Below are 23,961 nucleotides of genomic sequence, written 5' to 3'. Positions count from 1 at the left end.
ATAATAATAAAGAAAATCATAAGCTGAGAATTATGCTGTATTCATACTATTATGAAAAAACTTTAATGAGGACTTCATAATTTATGTGGGCCCATTTTGAAATTGTTTTTACATGTAAGTAGAACTATTAAATATATTTAATATTTTTACCAGAAGTACAAAAAAGAATCTCAGTTTTACATATATATTTACTCCCAAACATCAATGATAAGTTATTATAAGAATAACATGAAAGATATAATAGCTAACCCTTATATTCAATTTCTTTACATGCTTATGCCTTATTATATATTTAAAATATACTTAAAACAAACAGATCCAAATATAAAACAACAGTGAGCTGTGTTAACAGGAATTTTAAAAACCTAACAATAACATAATGCAGTTAAGAAAGTGAAAAAAATAAACTTCTCTGAAGTAATTTGTATTAGGAGATGTAACAGTTATTTTTTTTATTTTAATTTGGTTACATTTTCTATATTTACTGAATTTAGATTATGGTGCAATTATCGTTATAAAAAATCAAAACACAATATTTAAAAGTGAAGTTTTCGTTTTTGCTTAAACTCTGTATAAACATGTAATAATATTAGTGCAAATAGGAAAATTCTAAAAATTCAGTCAAATAAATATTTATTTACATATAGGTTATTTATAATTTTATAAAATCATATAATTATTAACAATAAATAAATGCTGTAATGCTTTATAATGTAATATTTTAGTTAAAAATTAATTAATATATTTATGTATAATACAATGCCTTTTTAATAGTAGGTTAGATATTAAAGAAATTGTTTAGCGTTAGAATAGCAATCTTAAAATATACATTCGATCATAAAAAGTTGAATTACCGTACGGTAGAATTAAATTATTAATGAAATATAAATTAAAATTACAATATATTATAACGGTATTATATTATACAAGAATTACATGGGCATATTGCCATAATATCTTGTCGATAATAATTCTCTGGTATCCGATCCGGGCGTTCCATCGGATAATGTTTCTTTATTAAACCTATCCATAGCACGACATTCTTCTTCACCTTTCTCAGAAAACTCTTCTTCTAAAATTCTTTCTAAATCAGAACGAGGTGTCGATGCCGATAACGGTGGCGGTGACCGTAAGGTCGGGCTAAAATGTACTGGTGTTAAACCTTCGACTTCTGTATTTAAATTTTCAAACGTATCGTCGTTAGATTTACTACGATTTTCACGTTTTGTCGTTAAACAACCGGTTTCTACATCTCTTACTAATCTATGACCCGATCGCGATCGGGTTAATTGACGTTGTACGTATTCGGTTAAATCATCTTCTTCTTTTTGTGCGATTATTTTATTTAAAATAATTAGAAATATACCGATACCTAACGCCATACCACCGGCGATAACGAGTTCGTTGAACCACACACCACCGGGCGGTTTACCCCAATTGTCTACATCGTCCGGTATTAATCCCGAACCTATCAAAAAACTTCCTAGTACAAGAAATACGACACCAACGTGTAACATTCCGATACTCGACACAACTTTGTCCTGCGGTACGACCTGTTGATGACGTTTTCTGTTTGCGCGACGTACACCTTTTAACGATCGATGATCCAAACTGCCGATACTGTTTCTTGGACTTGCACATGACGATCGCGATTCACCTAAACCGCTCTCTGTCGATTGTGAACTGAATCTGCGATCACGTGCTTTTTTTTGTTCTTCTCTTCTTTTTCTTTGGCGTTTTATGGCTAACGCCGAATGTAATCCCATAGAATGCATCCTGAAAACAAAATTAAAATTATTTAATAAAAAAAAATCTAACGATAATAATTTATATAACAAAAATACTGAAAGATATAAACAAATTGTTACAATTATATCAAAGTATTCTATTTCTACTGATTTATCATAAATCCTTACCGAAATATTATTTCTTAGTTTTTATATCAGTGAATTCTAAATTTTATTGTTTTTACTATTATGTTTTCTTTAAAATATAATAAAACAATTAAAAAAAATAAATAATAATAATAACAGTAACAATAAAAACAGTCATTTTATTTTTGGTCAGTCTGGTAAATGAGGTTTCATTAAATAACTTAAATATGAATATGATTAGTTTTTTAGACTGTATGCATCTGATGTGGATGGATGCAGGAAAAGAAAGGATATGATGTAAGAATAAAATAACAATTGAATTTATATTTATTAAACTGATCCAGTAAATTATCAGTGATAAAAGCGATTCATATTGAATTTTCCTTTTTTACTATGTACTGTTGACATTTAGTCTCAAACAATCACACAATTCAACCAATCATTCTGTTAAAGTTAAAAAAAGAAGGCATCATAATTTTACTTTCAGTACTCATTTACAGGTTGTCCCCACAAGGAACTTCATTCAGTAAAATTAAGGTAGAGAATGAATTTGAAGGGAGTAGTTAGTGAATGGTAAAGAAAGTAGATAGAAAGTGAGAGATTAATTTTTTAACCTACAACTACTGTACCACAGTTTTTGCAAACTGGCTCTATTATTTGATGCATCCATTTGAGCGGAAAGCCTAAATTTCACTAGTTTTAGAGTAGAAATTGTGTAAAGGGTAATGCTCTTTTCAATTTGTAAGTGTTCAATATCTGCACTGTGTACTATGTGTTTTGACACTGTCTAATAGGAAAAGTTTTCAGTTAGAGTTTTGGTGAACAATTATGCAGAGTATCTAATTACAAATGAGGGCATTGGACATAATATAACTGTCAGAAAGTAATAGATTTGTTCTTTTGTTTCTATTGTTGTAGGAACTAATCGGAAATCACATCGATACCGTTACTGAACGTATTTCTGTTGTTCTTCCTGTCTTAGAGCGATGAAGTTCAGGTATCCATCTGGTTACAGGCTCAGGATTCTATCTATTATTGATCTATGTACTTAAAATATTTCAAGGACAAAGGATGTTTTCAGGAAGAAAGACAACTACTGTTGTCCAAAAGCCTTTACAATAGAAGGTTTACTGAAGATTTCCCTACAGTGGGCATTTTCCCCCCACCAAGTTATAAATATATTTTTACAATCATATTAACTCATGCATCTTTAAAAAGTAACCATATATTGAAATGTAAAGTTAGTGCTAAGTAGCTAAAATTGGTATATTATCATCTGTACCACAAATTCAAGCACTATTAGAAATTCATGTTTAAAAATTCCATATAATTTTTCCCTTCAACACATTGTTCTAGTATGAAAGGACGAATTAATTACAACTGTATTTAATTTGTATAAATTCATAACATCTTTTTGTTTTGTTCTGCTTTAATTTATGAAAAGAAAAATAATTTTGGTGTATGAGATAGAATTGTTAATACAACAAATATATTATAGAAAAATTCCCTAAGGTACAATACTAATATTTACTGTACTGTTTGATTGATAAATCAAGGGAATTTAAAAGTGTTATATAAAAGAATTATGAATTTATAATTAAAACAGTAACTAATGTAATCACTAATTTGTTCCCTTAAGTACTGAGAAAGTATTTGAAAGTAGTGGGTTCTTGAATCTATTTTTTTGTTAAGTTTGATTAACTGTTCTATGTAAAACTACCTACATGTAATATCTAACAATATATAATATCTAGCAACAATACAAAATTGCAGTGTGTAAAACACCGACACGTAATGAAACCATAATAATTTTGTAAAAGCATTTTATAGTAGCATTCAGTGAAAAAAATAAAATAAATAAATGCTACCAAATGCAATATTAAATGACCAATTACGAGATATCTATCTTTAAATTCTTTGATCAACTTCAGGCTTGATTTATTTTATAAGCTTTTATTTAACTTGCTTTAGTTATAATCAAATCTTGCAACTGCTATATCTTTTGATCTATCGTATGAAAATCAATGAAATTTGGTACACGTATGTAACTTCGATGACAATACAATACTACGGTGTTAGAATTTGGATATGAACCACGCTATACTCCTATGCTAAATTCATGCATGTTGCTGAAAATTTTTATTTCTCATGAACTATACTATGAAAATCAGTGAAATTTGATTCACGTATGTAACTTCGATGACAATACAATGCTACAGTGTTGGCATTTTGATATGAAACCATCCCCACAACCCCACATGCTACCACTACGCTAATTCATGCATGTTGCTTAAAATTTTTATTTCTCATCAACTATTGTATGAAAATGATTGAAATTTGGTACACGTATGTAACTTCAATGTGTAAAAATAAATATTTTTACTTTTTAGCCTTAATAAACTAACAAACTTGAACAAACAATAATATTCAGATATAAATATTATTAAGAATATTTTTTTTGGATGTAAAAAGTTTATTGTTCATTAAGACTAAAAAGTAAAAAATAAAAAAAGAATACAAAAAACAAAAAAAAAAATACAAAAAATATTTGATTACATATAAAAAATTATGTTTTAAAAAAGCTTTTATTTAACTAATATTAATATTAAACTAACATTAATAAAAAAAGGAAATAAATTAGAAAAACCCTCTAAAAAGTAAAAAATAAGAATTAAATCAAATAGAGAATTTTAAACAAAAAAATATAATATATTAACAAATATAAAAATGCACTGAAAAGTAAAAAATAAATTATATAAATATCTAATAAATAATCAATAAATAAAAATAAATAAATAAATGTAATAATTATTAAATTTTAAAATTAAAAGAAATGAAAATATTTAGTTAAATAAAAGCGTGGCGCAGTTTTTATAACAATCTTTTATTTATAGACATTTGCTGTATTTTAAAATATATTTTTTGTTTAATGAGGTTGTTAGTATATGTATATACTTTATTTATCTGTAATAAAATAACTCAAGTTTCAATTCTTTGATGGTTCAAATTTGCACCGAGATGATCTTTAAGGGTTAATAAGATTAAAAATAAAAATTAAATTTAGAAATATTGCACAAAGTTATTACATTTTGATGGTAATCTGAAAAATTATTAATTATTATCATTATTATCATTATAATTGGTAATTATGAATTTGTTAAATAAAAATTCATAATTAATTAAAATGAAACTCTTAGCAGAAAGAGTGCGTTCAATTTGGATTAGAACTGAAGCAGAATTCGAAGATGAACTCAACTATGTGATAACACGTACAAAGAAAGCGAGTGGGTACATTTTCCCAGATTGTTACTTGTAGGTAGTCTGGCTCAACTGGAGAGGTTCCATCAGACCTTTCTGCCTCCTCGCGTCGTTATTGAAAATGAAAATGAAGATTAATTGTTGTAAAAATAAATGTTGTGTTGCTTTAAATAAATTATAAAAACTGCGCCACGCTTTTATTTAACTAAATATTTTATTACTTTTAATTTTAAAATTTAATAATTATTAAATTTATTTATTTTTTATTTATTGGATATTTATATAATTTATTTTTTACTTTTCAATGCATTTTTATATTTGTTAATATTTTTTTTGTTTAAAATTCTCAATTTAATTTAATTTTTATTTTTTACTTTTTAGAGGGTTTTTATAATTTGTTTCCTTTTTTTTATTAATGTTAATATTAATATTAGTTAAATAAAAGCTTTTTTAATAAATAATTTTATATTATTATAATTATATTATAACTACACATAATACTACAGGAGATAATATTTACTACGTCTCCTATTAAAAAAACCTTCTGTATCTGATCATCAAATGATATGAACTCTATATACACTTTTATTAAATAAAATTAATGTACAGTATAGCCAAAAAAATAATTAACTGATATAAAAAAAACAAACAAAAAAACAGACTATTGTGTTGATTATGCTGTGTATCATTTTCGTTTTAATATTATTTTACAATCAATTCAAATGAGGTCATGATTAGATGAAGTTTTTAAAAAAATAAATAAGTAAATATTTACCATAAAATTCCTATACAATTATAATAAAAATCAATTGACAGCATGGTTGAAAAACAGTATCAGCTGAGCTAAGACTCTTTCCCTCTCACAAAGTTTTCAGATATGTTATAATCTCTTAATAGTAATGGAATTAAGTGTTTAAAAAGGAAACAGACAAAATATATCTTGTATTTTTGGAAAATTTCTTGTATGTTATGGGTTTTACGTTATAAACTATATATAAAAACGTCATTCTTTTTTATTAATCATTTTTGATTGCAGAAAAGCAAAAGACTTGGTATTAGAAATTTTCATCTGTTACAATAATAATTCTCTTATTTTAATATCCTAATTTCCACTGATAGGGAAAGTAATAAAGACAGAAGATGATTTAAGAATTGAAAGATGCCACTCAATCAGTTAATTCTTTCCCTTATTATTGGATTTCTTATTACTTAATTTGGTAGTTTATTTATTATAATTGATATATTTGAATCGTATATTGAAATTAATAATGTTATCATTCAAATTTTGGAAGTGTTAAATGACATATTTAAGATGCTTTAATTTTTATTTTTATTTTGTTAATCATACAAAAGAAAAATAATCATCCATGAAGATAATGGACAATGGAAAATTGCAGATATAAAATAAACTGCAAATATGCAATGTGATAAATAAAATTAAAAATATAAAAGATCTTATTTGGTAATGAAATTTTATTACAACAATCTTATTTAAATGGAAATGTCATTAATTAAAGTACTTGTTATACATTTTTATATAAATTAAAATTATTTTGATAAAAATATGCAGACAGTATAACTGATTAATTATAAACTGAGAAATGTTTGATAAGATAAAAAAGTAATTCTTGAAATTTTAAAATAAATTATAAAAACTACAAATAAAATTAAAACAGTAATCATACTAATTTCACAAAACTGAATACATACAATAATAAAAACCACTTTGTGATGGCAGCATTAACGGTAATTTATTTTTTTTTTTAAATCTTGGATAATTTGATCTTAGTAGGTCTGGGCGTTTATAGACCGTTTATACTTGGCGTTTATAGACCTAGAAAAGGCATTCGAAACGTAGACTGGAATAAAATGTTCAGCATTTTAAAAAAATTAGGGTTTAAATACAGAGATAGAAGAACAATTGCTAACATGTACCGGAACCAAACAGCAACAGTAACAATTGAAGAACATAAGACAGAAGCCGTAATAAGAAAGGGAGTCCGACAAGGATGTTCCCTATCTCCGTTACTTTTTAATCTTTACATGGAACTAGCAGTTAATGATGTTAAAGAACAATTTAGATTCGGAGTAACAGTACAAGGTGAAAAGATAAAGATGCTACGATTTGCTGATGATATAGTAATTCTAGCCGAGAGTAAAAAGGATTTAGAAGAAACAATGAACGGTATAGATGAAGTCCTACGCAAGAACTATCGCATGAAAATAAACAAGAAGAAAACAAAAGTAATGAAATGTAGTAGAAATAACAAAGATGGACCACTGAATGTAAAAATAGGAGGAGAAAAGATTATGGAGGTAGAAGAATTTTGTTATTTGGGAAGTAGAATTACTAAAGATGGACGAAGCAGGAGCGATTTAAATGCCGAATAGCACAAGCTAAACGAGCCTTCAGTCAGAAATATAATTTGTTTACATCAAAAATTAATTTATATGTCAGGGAAAGATTTTTGAAAGTGTATGTTTGGAGTGTCGCTTTATATGGAAGTGAAACTTGGACAATCGGAGTATCTGAGAAGAAAAGATTAGAAGCTTTTGAAATGCGGTGCTATAGGAGAATGTTAAAAATCAGATGGGTGGATAAAGTGACAAATGAAGAGGTATTGCGGCAAATAGATGAAGAAAGAAGCATTTGGAAAAATATAGTTAAAAGAAGAGACAGACTTATAGGCCACATACTAAGGCATCCTGGAACAGTCGCTTTAATATTGGAAGGACAGGTAGAAGGAAAAAATTGTGTAGGCAGGCCACGTTTGGAATATGTAAAACAAATTGTTAGGGATGTAGGATGTAGAGGGTATACTGAAATGAAACGACTAGCACTAGATAGGGAATCTTGGAGAGCTGCATCAAATCAGTCAAATGACTGAAGACAAAAAAAAAATAAAAAAAAAAGTAGGTCTGATTCTAATTGACGTTATACGATGCTTAAACAATTTGCTAAGGGTTATTAATAAAAAAATAATTTTAACAACTTTTATTAAAAAATTGTTCAATAACAGAAATTTCTTCTGTGCAGAATAATAACAGTAATACTGTTTACAGTAGAAAGGTGTATCTACAAAAATAAGCCTGTGAAGTAAACTGGTATTTCATTCAATTAGAATGTAAATTTGGTTCATAACTGGTAAATACAAACAAAAACTAAACAATTAATTTAAAAATCTATCCTCAGTACTTGTTATTAGATTTAAACACCTATACTAAACTTGCTGAATGACATTACTACGGTATTATTATAAACTTCAGATAATTTTCCCTAGAAAAACTTGGAGACAGATTTTTTTTGGAAGTTATTTAGATTTGACCGAGACAAAAATAGAAGCACATTTTTATAACATTATCTGTGTGTGTGTTATTTTTCACACACGTACAAGTTTGGTGTTTGAAGCACTTAGTATATTTAATAAGGTTTTTGGTGAAATTAATATGACAAAAGAAATTAATATGACAAACAAAGAAACAACTCAAATAGTTAAATTAAAAAAAAAAAAAAAAATATGTTATAAGTTAATATAACTAAAAATATATTTAAGTTATAGTATGTTATAAGTTATTATTAACATGTGCAGTTCCAGATAAGAATATAATGAAATGAAATTACAGCAGCTTATTCATATTAAAATCCGTTATGTCACCATTACTAATTGTTAATGTGATAGAATCTGAATGAATTAAATACAAGGCTCAGCTGATAAATTTTGCACTCTAGCATGCTATATGGAGACAAAAGGTACTATCAAGTTGGGTGTGTCAGTTGGGCGAGTTTGTAGAGGGGGATTTGTAAATCCCCCTCTACAACCCTCAACCTGCGATAATGGGTTGAAATCTGTTTACCGGTTTGTTTTCAGTAGCAGTTAAAATGGAGTTGCGTATGGCCAACATGTTAACACGGTTAAAACAGCACACAGTAATCTAATTTTTAACAGCAGAAAATGTGAATCCTACGAATATTTTTCGTCGTTTAAAGCAGTTTACGGTAGTAAAACTGTTGACAGGAGTATTGTGAGTAGGTGGGCGTTGAAATTTCGCTAATGTGAAGCTTGTAAAGCAACAATTGAGACGCACCTCGCAGTGGATCACCAGTTTCTGTGACTGATGAGAAACAACGAAAGGAGATGGACGATTTGCTTCAATGTGAGTAGGGAATCATCCAGCAACGCATCGCTATTCAGTTAGGCATATCTAGAGAACGAGTAGGCCATAATATCGAGCAATTGGATTATCGTAAATACTGTACACAATGGGTATCACACAAACTCTCTGATGCTCTTCGCAAGCTGAAGTTTGAGCCTATTCTGCATCTGCCATACTTGCTGGATTTGGCTCCGTCCGATTTCCACTTGTTCCCTCATCTCAAGAGGGATCTCAAAGATAAATTATACTGTAAAGATAAGATAAATTCTATTAATAAGATAACTTCTACGAGACCACTGACGATAAGGTGAAGGAAGCTCTGACCACTTGGATCCGAGAAAGACCGCTGTAATTTTTCAGTGACGGATGCAAAAACTTGTCACATGTTGGAAAAAGTGAATCACTGTAAACGGAGATTATATTGAAAAATAAATACTACATTTTATAGCTAAGGTGTTACTTTTATTCATTTTTTATTTCATTCCAATATCTATTTTCATTCCAATGCTACGTATATATGTGAAAAATTTATCAGCCGAGCCTCGTACTTTTAGTTTCTTTTTAAATAAAATAATTTCGAATGGATTGTTCCTTATTCAAAAATAGTAAGAAAAAATATAAATTGTTAAATTTTAATTATTAGACACAAAATAAAATTATTTTTTCTGATGTAACAATGTGATATTAATTTATTTATACACGCATACTGAGTGTCACAACCTAACATTCATAAGAGACCTGACGTGAGGCACAAATCATTATAGAAAATATAACAATAGTTCCTAACAATAAGAGAATCCTCGCCAGGCTGCTTGTTAAAGTAAAGAAATGAAGCAGTTTTCTGCTGCCTTCTTCACTTATGTGAAATATTGTTATATATGTGCAAACCAAGCCATCCGAAATTAAATTTACTATAAAGGAAATTTTTTATATAAAGGGCATCACTACTGTCAAAGAAAGCAACTGAATAATACCACTTGTGCCTAAGATGTTTTACATATATGAGCCATTCATAAAAAGACTGAGGCAGATAACGCAAAGCAACACCTTAATGAACAAGCTGTTAAAGAACAAGATTAATAACAGTTCATATATGCAATTTACATAGTAACACGTATGGAGAGACTAATCAATCGTATATGTTGTGAAAAAGGTGTTAAATGGGGCTCTTTTTGCTTTAACAAAATGAACTAATTATGAAAGAAACTTTGAGATATTATTTCTGCAATTATAGAAATTGACAATTTCTGTTTTAGAAAAACTATTTACTTGCTCTTAAAATTCATCTGATAAAATGATAAAAACATGTGCTCTGGATAAGAGAGATTTAACATTTAAAAAAATAAACTAATGAAATAAAAGAATATGTAAATAATATTTAATATAAAATACGATGTTTAAACAATTCTGGGGAGCAAAAATTACAGATAAATGACACTTGATAATTTAAGCTAGAAGAAAAAATTAAGTCTACATTAAAGGTACTTAATGTAAAGAAGAATGTTTCAGACAAAGATTCTGAGGAAGGCACACAAGTGAGATTTTGAGATTTTTCTTTTTATAAAAAGAAATAAACAACTAAACCACGGTCTGTGTTTTTGGTGATAGATGTTATTCGTATAATACTATAAAAAAAAGACTCCTAACAACACTTACATTTTTTCTGATGAGAATTTCAACAATGGCAAATAATACCACATCTTTATGTGGAATTGAACTCAAGAACTATGGAAAAAGAACAGGATTTTGATTAATATACAGAGTTTCATTACTAATATATTTATTATTTCCCCCTAATGTGTATGTTGAAATCTGTTCAAGTAGTGAACAATAAGCAACCCCCCCCCCCCCCCAGGCTCAATGAGATGGGGATGACATGTAAATGAGGTGTAGTCTTGTAAAGACTCAGGCCGACCATTCCTGAGACCATGTGTTTAATTGAACCCCAACCACCGAAGTACACTGTTTAGTATAAAACATAAACATAAAATTTGTTAAAAGCAACTAACCTTTGTTAGGATTTGAACTTCAGAACCTTTGACTTCAAAAATCAGCTGTTAAACAACTGATTTTTAACAAGTAAACCACTAGCCCAGCCCGGTGGCTTACTACATTTATATAAATATATAAAATAAGGCCTATCAAGAAAACAACTTCTAGTTTAATGTGGTGTGTAAAGGAGTGTGGGTAACAATAACCTCTTACTGTAGCAGTGTAGGATAATTGAATCCAGTAATGGTGAAAACACATTTGTCTTGTAAACTTTAAAATAGGACTTTAGAAACTTTATAAAGTAATAATGTTGTAATTGTGTCGGTGTTCATTTAATAAATGAACACTTTTTTTTGATATCCCCACATCTATTTGTAGGTACATACTGTACATTTACAAATTTAAAAATATCCTATTTGTGCATAAAATTTTTCCTCATCCACAACCAGTACAGTCAATTAAGAAAGAGTTCATGGAATATTCTTGCAAGGTTTTAACTTGTAACTCTATAGGATTTGTACACCCTGTAGTCGGCCACCCACAATGATTTATTTACTTCTATTTATACTTTTCTCCCTTCCTATATAAATATAAATCTATATATTGGTTAATGTAATGTAAATATGGTTAAAAAAAATGTAAATACTGACTTCATGATAAGATTATATTTTAAAAAAAGTTTATGATATTAATATTTTTAAGTAAACAACTTTATCACTAACACAGTAAATAATTTAAACATGAATTCACAATAGAATTTCATAATTATATAAAATGATGGATATCATGTTCATATTATAACACATAAAAAATATCACAATCACTGAAGTCAAGTACTGTAATTAATATTAATTTACAGTGATATATGACTACAGAAACAGATGAGCTGAATATAAACACAATTCAACAACCTGTGAATTCATTATGGTTCAATTAACATCTACCAAATCACCTGTACCTAATTTGAATAAATAAACAACTGGATACAATCGATAAAATAGATATCACTTCAGTAGGTTTACTACTTACTGCATATTATAAACGATTTCTAAATCAATACTTTTAATTTATCAATTAGTATAAATTTAGTTATCTACTACACTAATGACAAGTAACTGTAGTATGTATATATGTGCAGAAATTTTCTATGTACTTTATATATATATTTTTATTTTTTTCTATTTTCTATCTATTTACTGTATATAAGTACATTTATGCAATAATCAATTTAACTAAATTGTGTAAAAATTATCTCACGATTATTAAAGTGTTTTTGCCTGTACACATGCAAAAAAATTGATAAAGTTTTATTCATACCATGTATAAGTTTTATATATACTGTAATCCATTTAAAAACGTGATATGTAAAGTACATTTCTCATTATTTTTGAATATATGTGACAATACATTACCAGAAAAATTTTTAACAAATTTTTAAACAACTACTTTTCTCTTCTTTATTATTTTTTTCAAGACTTCTCATAGAAATTCCATTTTGTTTATTACAATTAAAATATACATGCAAATTAATCTTTTGTAATGTTCTTTCAATTCTCCTTCTTTACTTTTACTTCTAAATTCTTCTTTTACTCTTTTTATTACATCATGTTACATTTCCATTTCTTTTTCTGATGTGTATGTTTGTTCATTTCTTTCTCATCTCCTGGCTTGTATGTGTCTACACGTTTCTGTATTTTTAATTATGTTGAAAGCTTTTTTTTTTACTCTACTATAATAGTAGTGACATTGTCCAGTTTCTTTTCCAAGTTATATTATATTGTAGACTGATTACTTAAAACTCATTTCTATGATTAGAAAGCCTCATACTATCCCATTAGCTTCTCACTTTGTAAGTACAATAATTTATTTAATTTTATTTAAAAGATATCTTGCAAAATTATATTAACTAGTAGTAAATTTTTCTAATTAAGTTATTTTATATTAGGGCAATTCCTTAATTAAAAATTTTATTTTATCAATTTGTATTTTGAAAGTTTGCCAATTATTTTAAACAGATTTTTTTTTTAAAGCAAACTAATGTTTTGTGTTGTTCATTTTATATCTCATCAGTGTCTATCTGCCCATTAAGGTCCTACTTTAACTGATAAATGTCTTATTCCTGACTGAATTTTCTGGACATGTACTGTTCAATTAGGAAAGAAGAGACCAATTATAAGTACATTTATCCCAACCAAATCACACAAATACCAACAAAATAATTCCATAGCAAGGATCCAGCTATGGGTAGGCATTCAGGTAAACCTAAAGCACAATATATTATGGAAAGGAATGGATAGTAAAAACAGTATAATCTATCCAAAAAAATATTGCAGATCCCTGCTTCCAGTAAGTATCCTAGCCACAGCCTCTCACTATCATCATTTTCCAAGACGGATTCACCATGTATCAATGATTTTACATCGATCTCTCCAAATACATGTTGTAACATATTTCTTTTCCTCCTTATAAAGAGATATTCGCAGACAGGCTCTGGATTCTTCAAGGAATATCCTCACTCTTCCCAAAAATTGTGTGTAATGTAGAAGCATGCAACTTAACTATAAACCATTCAGTTAAGACTCCCATTGGAAATTAGTACTATCAGTAATTAAATTATTGGAGATAACAGCAAAAGATAGGTTTTCAGTCATCTTAATGTAAAAGATTGATAAATTCCATTCCTGCTGAGTTCTTACTTTACAAATTAATCTTTAACTATAGAGTTAATCAAAAGTGAAAAAAGACAATTACTGGGAATTGAACCTAAGGTCAATTGATATACAACATATTAATCATTAGAACTTCTCAACTAGATTAAATTCATTATCTGATACTTTTAAATCAGAAAATATCAAACATATTGAAAAAAAATAAACGGTTAAACTGAATAATGATCAGAAAGACATATTACTAAATAATTATTTACATAATAAAAACAAAAGATAAATTGATGAAAAAACTTAACTAATGAAGTTAAGATGCAAAATTTATTATTTATTATATTACATATAATATATTATAAATACAAATATGACAACAGGCAAATTCTTAAGAAAATTGGCTTTATCTTCTTTTTTATGACAATGAAAAATCCAGGTTTGGTAATGCCAAACCTGGACAGGATTTGAACCCAGAACTTCTGTTAGAACATTAGAGATGCTATTATTCAGCTTCAGAGGTTAGTGAATTAAATATAAAAATTTATTAGAAACTTTGATATTTGTAATTTTTAAGATATTTTGAAGGACTACTTTATATATAATAAATTTTAGGTGGAAAGATTTTAAAAGCAAATTAAACATTCATAATTGTAACTTAAAGAAATGAAATGAGTAGAGTTTTTTAAAAATTAATAGAAACATCATTATTTGAATTTAAGCCATCATGTAGAGTCAAAATTTGTGGAAACAAATTGTCATATGACATTGGTACTATGATTACAAAGAGGTTTTTATGATAACAAAAAAGTATTGAGGGCAAAAGCAGCTTTTAATTGAAACACTATTACCCTATAAAGAATTCCATCTCTTTCCCAGTCATATGTAAATTAGTTTTGATTTCGGAATAGATTTAAGTTCACTAGAACTTCTCAAAGAACATATTTAACTTTGGTTCACCCTATACTCAGTACAGAATATCAAGTAATTTATGGTCATCAAAGAAAGATAATTAAAAAAAATGCATTTTTATAACAAATGAATGAATAATATTGTTTGAAATAAAACACAATAAATATTTCAGAAAAAGATATGAGAAAAATTAAGATGGTTATGATATGAAGAGAGAGTATGACAGAGAGAATAGAGTATACCTGTTAAATAAAAAAAAAAAACACTTTAACAGGACTTTTATGTCCAAAGATGTTTAATTATTTAAACTTGTATATAAACAAAACAGCAGACAAACAACTGTTTGATATCTGTTTCTGAAATGATGAGGTCTAGAAAACAGAGAGATCTCTTGCGTTCATGTCCTGCAGAGTTCTAAATGTCAGGATATAATTTGCTGATGAGTGTAATGAAGAAAGTGTGACATGCATTGTATTGTCTTTGTGTAAATGATGCAATCCATTTAGTATATTTTATCAAAGTGATTTTCAAGTGTTGTATAAATACATTTTCAAATAAATAAACACCCTCAAAATTATCTACAATACTCATTGCAACACAAATAGGGAGATTTTATATACATCTTTAACCAACCAATACACAATCGTCTACTAAAAATTATATTAAAGATCTCAAGCCAGTTAAATACTAATTCTTATGTGCTCCACTTACTGAAAATATGTTACATAAAATATAAAACAAAATAAAAAGCATTTTAGTGATAAAATATGCAGTGCTGTCATCATACATCTCTATCAACAATGTAATTATAAAAATTTCCTATATGTTTGAAAGTGATTTTAATTTATTGTTTTATAAATCTAAAACAAAATACCATGCACTCACAAAACATATTCTGATGAACACAGCTGACCTGGAGTGCAAACATTAAACTGCAGTATAATAGCAGTACACACACACACACGCACGCACACACACACACACACACACACACACACACACACACACACACACACACACACACACACACACACACACACACACACACACAAAAAAAACATGGAATGTTACACATAATGTAAAAAGGACAAGAAATCAGTTCACAAAGTTCCTGTCTAAAAGCAAGCATGATTATCAACAATGCTATTCACACTTTCATTACTATGAGCTGAATAAATACAAAACAAATTTTTTTAAAAGTGTTTTCAAAATTTAGAAAGTGAGTTGTAATTTTTATATACCTTTTTTCAGCAGTACTTGACATGCACTACAGTGGATTTTAAACACCATTTTTCCACTTATAATAAAAAGAAAAGAACACTTCAGTATTCTTTGTTTTTAAAAAAATCCTTAATTTAATGACTTGTTAATTCTTTTTTTTCTGTGTTGCATAAAACTGATACCATTATATAGCAATATAAAAAAAGTTATAACTGTACAATCACAAACACAATGGTTATATTGAAAGGTATGAGGCAGATGAACGTATAAAATAGCTGAAAATAAGGGTTAACTGTTTTTATTTTACCCTGTTCTGAAAGCAGTTAAAAAACAGTTCAAGTAATCTATAAAACTGTGTAAAGAACCAATGAAAATGGAAAAAGATTATTTTTGAGTCATGAACGAAAGGGAATTTTTTAAATTTGTAGGTATGATGATGAAGACACATCTTCTCTCAGATTTAAAAAAGTTAAAATAATAAAAAAAATAATACTGAGAATTATCATCAATCACTTTTTTAAAAATCCATCTTCTACTATAAATCACAGAAAAATGTTTGCTAAAAAACATATAAATTTAGAGTTGCTACCCTTTTCTTAATGGCTTTCTAGATTTATCCCTAATAAATACAACTGATAATAAACATATACTTGTCTTCTTATTTTATTTTGTTGAAGTAAAAAGAAAAACTTTTCTGTATTTGTAAATTCTACTTTACATATGGAAGCATTGTGTGGGTGAATTTTAAGTATTATTCAAATTGCATTAAATTACTCAAACTGCATTCATGGACTTAATTCTAAATCAGAGTTTTAAATGTAATAGATACTGTGCAATCATCCTTTATAAAATACCTTAATGTGTTTACACTGAAATTACACTGAAATGAATGCCTCAATCAGGAAACAGAGAAACAATTACCAATCATCAATATTTCAGTAACAATTCAATATTATACCAGTATATGTACCTATTTTCTCTCTCTCTCACTGTGTGTGTGTGTGTGCGCGCGCGCGCACGCGCGCGCGTGTGTGTATGATTAGTGGTTTCACTAATCACGCAAATGGCACTGCACAATATTTCATTACAATTAATCATTTACACTGTTAGGTATGGTTTATTAACAAAGAAGTTATTTTAAAAATATACGAGTAACAATGCACTCGCTCAGATTCACTTTCTACATCTGAAAAAATATGCTTTTAAAAAATCTTTTTGGTGTTTTTATTCACCTCTGCTAAACAATACCAATGTAGAACCTGAATAGAAAAAAAGACCTGAAAAAAATCTTCTAGAAACCCATTTCATAAATACAGAAAAAATTATTATTTTTATATTTATTTTTCAAAAAAAATTAAATTAAATTAACATGTATAACACTGACTGCTATTTTTATCTATATAAAAAAAATTAAAAATACAATAATTTTTTACATTATTAAGCATATTTTAAAAATATGTTAATCATAATAAAAAAAATGCTTTCTTTTCTTTGTAATTCTTTATCTAATATAGATTTAAGTAATATTTTATTCATCATAAATTATTTCAACAATGAAAATCCTCCACCTACAATAACATCTACAAGAAAATAAAACTTAACATAACGTAACTGTTCTTGTTTGAAAACATGCAAACAGAAACCTTTCAGCCTTGACAAAGTCTCATATTGGAATATATGTGCTTATCTATATATGTATAAACAACTATTATTTTCTTGGTTTGATTTGTATAATGAGTTTTATAAGGAATGAATATTGGAAGTTAACAAGGTATGCTGGGTGTTATCTAAAATAACTTTTCATCAGTTAAACGTAAAAAATTAAATTTAGCAGATGCTCCTACATGTAAACAGCTATGAGACATCATACTCCATGCACCCAGCCAAGCCAACTCAAAATTTTTAAATGGAAAGGGTAGGGTAGTGACACATCATTTTAAAAGACAGTGAAAAACAAACCTTTTTTAAAAAAAAATTTCAGGTTATGACAGCCTTAACCAAAATGGTGACCATTTAATATATTTCACAGCTAGTTCAAGAGTGCCCTAAAGCATAGAATCTTGATGCTTAGTGCGACAGCCACAATTTGAATCATCTACTATCCTTTTAGCATAATATTTGCTTCATTACCTAACAATAAATGGGCTTTCGTAAGATACATTGTGCTGAAATATTGGATCGCAGAACACAATTTTTTGAAATTTTAATCACTTCAATCTATAGCTAATATTCTGAACATTACATTTTTAAATTTAATTTGATTTAATTATACATATATATATATATATACACAACACACTTAAAGAGATAATAAATGAATCCATGCAACTTCAATAGTGTATTTTTGTTTCATACATTCAGCTTCTGTTTCCTTAACTTTATCACAATACACCTTTGAATTTTTTTCATTCATTTTGGCCACTTTATTTTCACATAGCCTTGAACATCTTTGATATCAAAAGTTACATTATGATTTGCTATTTATTCTTTAACTTCTGACCAAACCATCTCAACAGAATTTAAATCTGAGTGGTGTGAAAGTAGTCAGAGAACATCATACCCTTTTTTTGTAAAAGTTCCATCAAACACATAAACAGTAAAAGTTTCCCTGTTTTCTTTTATTAATTCTACAACTATGGTTTCGCATTGAGGAAGAATGCTTCTGCAACCCCTTTATAATATCTTCTTTTCTTGTATTGGAAATTGGCGATTTTTCTAAAACGGCATTGTGATAGGGTGCGTTATCACACATTACCACAGAATTATCGGGAAGGTTTGAAATTAACATCTCTTCTGTCCATTTTAAGTAATTTTTCACTTTCAATTGACCTTTGTAATCGCCACTTTCTAAACTTGCTTGCCAAGTTAGTAAGGCATTTGATATAAAATGCATTTTCCCCTGGCGTGCACTATAAATCTTGTGCCTTTTGAAATCTGGTGCCAACCCATCACCTGAGTTACTGTACCACAATTTATTTGTAGTCTGAGAAGATAATATATATGACTTGTTGAGGTACACTTTGGCCTATTTTCAGTTAAAAATTTTTTTACAGCAGTCAGATACTGAATACACTTAAATCTTATGTCATGTTGCTCAGAGAGAATCTTCCTGTTATTTTCAGTTTTTCTTCACCTTAAGCCCAACTCGTTTATTATTCTTCTTGAACTGGTCTCTTTTCCTGAATAACCAATGGCATCTTTAAGTGTTACCATTATCTTTTTCAATGTCGGCAGTTGTTTATGAATTTTGTTTGTAGCCATTTGTTCAAAACTTGAATTAAAAGAAATAGAATTTGCACAAATGCTCTTACAGGATCAACAAATACAGGACAATTAGTTAATTGGATTACATTCAAGCATTTAGTAATGTAGGCTTATGGGTAATTATTTATTTTTACATTGGCCTGGCTGTAATTGGAAACTATGAGCACATAGCAAACAAAATAGCTATATTGTTTCATGATATGATTCTAAGAAAGGTGACTCATTTCCTGTGTTATAATACTTGATATTTCCATGTTTATTTTTATAATAAATAAAATCACAATAGATTATAAACTATATTTATATATACCAGATAAATATAATGCTAGTTAATTTATCATTTAGCATTTATCTGCTGAAGTAATTATAATACTTGTTGAGAATAGGCCTACATTTTTATAATACTTAAAATATACTGTAACATTTATTTTTATGACAAATTATAAACAGCAGAATTAGAAAATATTTAAAAGTAATCCATAATACCATCCAGTAACATAAAATAATAAATTAGCAATTAACAAATTAATAAGATAGCAATAACAAGAAAGCAGTTTGCTTCTGCGCGTGAAAACTAAATTGATTATTTTCAGTTTGGATAACAGACATCGCACTAGCAGTCATATTAGAAGCTTTAAGATTCATTGTGGCAGCTATAGTTTCAAAATGAAAGATTAAGTGTTTTGAGATATCAGCATTTGTTAATTTTTATTTTAGTATTTCATTGTTTAGCAGTTACTTAAGAGATAGTGTAGAACACTTTTGAAACAAGTGTGAAAAAAATTAAATGGCTACCATTTTGGATAGAGTTATGTTTTTTATATCATTTCTGTTTTTCAATACCCTTTAAAATGATGTGTCACAACCCTACCACCTACCCTTACTATTTCCATTTAAAGGTTTAGAGTTGTCTCCCCTGAGTGCTGGGGATCTACCAAAAAATAGATTGTTTTGAGTCAAGAGCACCTGCTAAATTTAATTTTAAAGTTAGCACCTGCTAACTTTAATTGCTGTGAAGTTATTTAAGTTTATAAGTTTATTTAAAGGTTGCCATTCTTTTTTTAACATTCAATATAAATATGTTACTAAACTCTAAGTTAATCAATTATAAATTAAAACCTAAATAAATAGACTGCACATAATATTTTTTTCTCCAAAAAAATAATCCAGTTAATTGGGTAGTGAATGAAATGCAGCTTTCAATGTGAACACTTGAAAAAACTTCAGCTTATAAATGATCATTTGGTTTAATTTCATATAGTTGGCAACATTATGATTCAAAAGCAATAACTATTTACATATAGAAGAAAGTGTATACTTTATTATAAGGTAGAATTTTATTGGGATTTAGTAATTTTGAGATTTTATGATATTCAATACTAAAATAATTCAATTAATGACTGTTACATGTTATTATTATTATTATTAATTACTTATTTAACACTAACTAAAGTTGAGGAAATCAAGTTAATTGGAATTCAGTAATTAAATTTCACAGCCAAATATATACTGTACTTGGAATACTTACATTTTAACGTAGACTATCACCTTTGTTGAAATTTCCAAATAGAGCAAGCTTATTGGATTCAGTAAGTGAATATGTAATTCCACAGCTCAAAACATTCCTCGAACTCCTCTGCTGAACTGTGAGCACTTCACGAGTGTAGTCACTTGTCTTTGAATGTAGGTAACATCTGAAAAAAGGTCGCTAGATTTTCAGAAATTCAATAATAAAATTATTCTGATATATTTATTTTTTTGGGAAATTATTTACAAATATTTTAATTTGGTTTATTAGTAGTATTGATTATAGATCCTTGTGATCTAGATGACAGATGCAAATCTATTTTTTATTGAAGTCGTGTACTGTTTATTGGCGATATTACTAACTTCTACTCCAATAAACTACTTGCCTTTACAGGAAGCTGTGGTCTATAATATATCTATAACATTACTATGTAGTAATTAAGATTACTTATACACAAAGTTAAAATTGCAGAATAGTTAAAAATTAAATTTCATTATGTTTCTACATTTAAACTTGGAGAAATAAAAATGGAAAATATAATTTTAATGAAAAAAGAAATTTTGCTATTATTATGGTATAACATGTCTAAATAGATTTAATAATCCTTTTTTTTCAAATGATTAAAATATTTTCTTTATTAAAAAAAAAAAACACAAAAAACAATGAACTCAGTGAAGTCATGGTTATTAAATCCTACAGAATGTATTTGCAGTCAATCATAAGTCCTCCTTCTCATGATTCACTAGCAGCAGAATAAAGTCATTCACATTTTACACAGAAACAATAAGCAATATTAACCATTTAATAAAATTAAAATTTTATTTTTTGAAAATTCAGATTTTTTGTTATGAAAGAGCAGGCTTCAACAACTAAGGTTATTAGGACAGTATAAATTGGAAGAATACGAAAAGATACCACCATGCCTAACTGGGATTAAAAGCCAGAACCTCTGCACAAAATGCCGAGACACCACCTACTCAGCCACGGAGGTTGGACAAATTCAAATCTATATTAATCCAATTTTTAAATATCTAACTTTCTAATTTTCAGTACTGAAATATGAAATCTACCAACCACTTTTGAAACTGTACAATATTACAAATTGGAAAGAAATTTGTAGAAATTAAAAAGTGGATGTTGATATTTGAGATGTAATGGTGTTCAGAGCAAAGAATTAAATATGTTTTAAATGTTAGTATTTTATTTAATTCAACCTTTTATCAAATTTTGGCCATTAAGAATGAAAGGGCAAATAATACATTCACAAACTGCCCACATTCAAAGACATTGACCATCAACTTGAAGTATAATTCACCAGAAGAGCTCAAGAAACACTTCTTGCAACAGCAATATCAACCTTCTTGGTTGATTATAATATATTAAAGTGGAAATAAATTTAAAAAAAGGTGAAATGAAATTTGTATAAAAATCAGTTTTCTTAAAAAAAAAGAAAGTAAAATTAATTTCTATACTACCAAAATAATCTAACTATAAATAAAACTACAAAAGCTACATTAATAAATTTATTCTTACCTGATTGCAGTTAATCTTCAATGTTTATCAGCAAAGAAGAGATATGCAGTGATGCAACGATGGTATGAAGACTTCAAATCACATTTGTATCATTAAATAAACTGTCTTCTAGTAGTGTTATATTAACTTCATTTTAATTGTTAAAACATTACACTTTTATCACAATCAACGAAGTCAATGTTTTACAAAGATTTAAAACAGAAACCAACATTAAATCTGTTTAAAATCACTTAAAAGATCAATGTTTCTTGTATAGTTTTATAATGGATGAAGTAAGTAATAGCTATTGACAATGAAAAAAGTTCATTCACAACAAAGCAATACTGCAGGAAAAATCAATAGTTTAAAAAATTGTTAAATAGGTGTACACTTCTTCCATTCCTTAAAAATAATTAAAAAAAAAATAAAAAAAATTTGGGAAAACATTACTAAGATTATCCAACATTCGCATAGACTTTAAAATTTAACACTTCTAATGATTACATTGAAAATCATTAGTTTAAGTAATAAAAAATAATACTTTGAGCTAAGATATTCTGTACTATAAAACATAACTTTTTAAGAGAGGGGAAAACAACTATAAAAGTTGTTTAGATTCCTTTTGTTAAAATACGATAAATAAAAAGCCATAAAAATAGACAACACAGATTTTTTTAATTGGTGACATTCAAAGAAAAATAAAACAACAGAAAAGATAAAAAAAACCTTTAAAATGAAAAAAAAAAAAATTCCCACACAAATCAAGATGGATGTAACAAATCTATCATACAAAAAATTCCCTAAGAGAAAAAATACATGAAATGATGTTAATTCAAAAATCTTTAAGTTTGATTGATTTGTTATGTATTTTGAAATTCTTCACATGTCCAGTTTTAATGATTTGGGATCCACAGAAAACTATCTCCCTTGTTCATATATTTATTGTGTATGTTTATTATCAAATCTTGTAAGATTGTAAAACGAGAATGTGGAATTAACAGGATTCCAACAAAAGAATGATAGCTGGAAGGCAGTATTGAGGAGCAGCTGTATAGTGTATAGTATTGTAATATAATTGATCCAGTCAGGAATTTAACCATCATCCTTCTTCACAGAAAGGTAAGTATTAATCATCTCCACAACCCATAAATCTTTGATATGACAAATGAAAATATCTGGAGTTATTTTAATAAATAGTTGTTTATTAGTTTTTTAAATTTATCCCTGCCCTCCCAAAAGTTAAAGATTTTAAATCACTGTGATATTATCTACCCTAAATTAAAACAATAAATATAGTTTGAAATATTTAAATTGTTGACAAAAAAAGAAAATTGTATAAAAGTAAAATTTTGGTTACGGATGCTTTTTTAAAAAATAAATTTTCACTGTTAAATTTAGTGAAGCTAAAAGCTATGTGTTCAATAAACAACTTCCAAAATAATAATACTAATGTTTCTAAACAAATATTAATAATATTCTAATATTTCTTAATAAAATACTAATATTTCTCAACCTATAAATATTTTTTTACATGAACACACACACACACACACACACACACACACACACACACCCATACACTTCTTTA

The 23,961-nt window shown here is 27.6% G+C and overlaps 2 protein-coding genes across 7 annotated transcripts in view; both read right to left on the bottom strand.

The window, feature by feature from the left end:
• Positions 1 to 23,961, bottom strand: part of LOC142330201 (uncharacterized) — a 747,772-nt gene that overhangs the window by 50,108 nt on the left and 673,703 nt on the right. The gene's annotated exons all lie outside the window — the stretch shown is intronic.
• LOC142329936 (uncharacterized) lies at positions 727 to 22,532 on the bottom strand. Of its 5 annotated transcripts, XM_075374902.1 has the most exons (3): positions 22,395 to 22,482; positions 20,862 to 21,027; positions 727 to 1,776 (listed from the first exon to the last, which is right to left on the bottom strand). In XM_075374902.1, coding segments are annotated over exons 2-3 (846 nt in total). In that variant the 5' UTR covers positions 20,864 to 21,027; positions 22,395 to 22,482; the 3' UTR covers positions 727 to 932. The 5 variants fall into 5 exon arrangements, with proteins under 5 accessions (XP_075231017.1, XP_075231020.1, XP_075231015.1 ...); XM_075374905.1 differs by lacking the exon at positions 20,862 to 21,027 and having other exon boundaries at positions 22,395 to 22,532; XM_075374900.1 differs by lacking the exons at positions 20,862 to 21,027; positions 22,395 to 22,482 and adding an exon at positions 12,309 to 12,396.

Source organism: Lycorma delicatula, chromosome 9 (assembly GCF_047948215.1).
Source record: "Lycorma delicatula isolate Av1 chromosome 9, ASM4794821v1, whole genome shotgun sequence".
NCBI lineage: Eukaryota > Metazoa > Arthropoda > Insecta > Hemiptera > Fulgoridae > Lycorma > Lycorma delicatula.
This window is presented reverse-complemented; position numbering and strand designations above follow the sequence as displayed.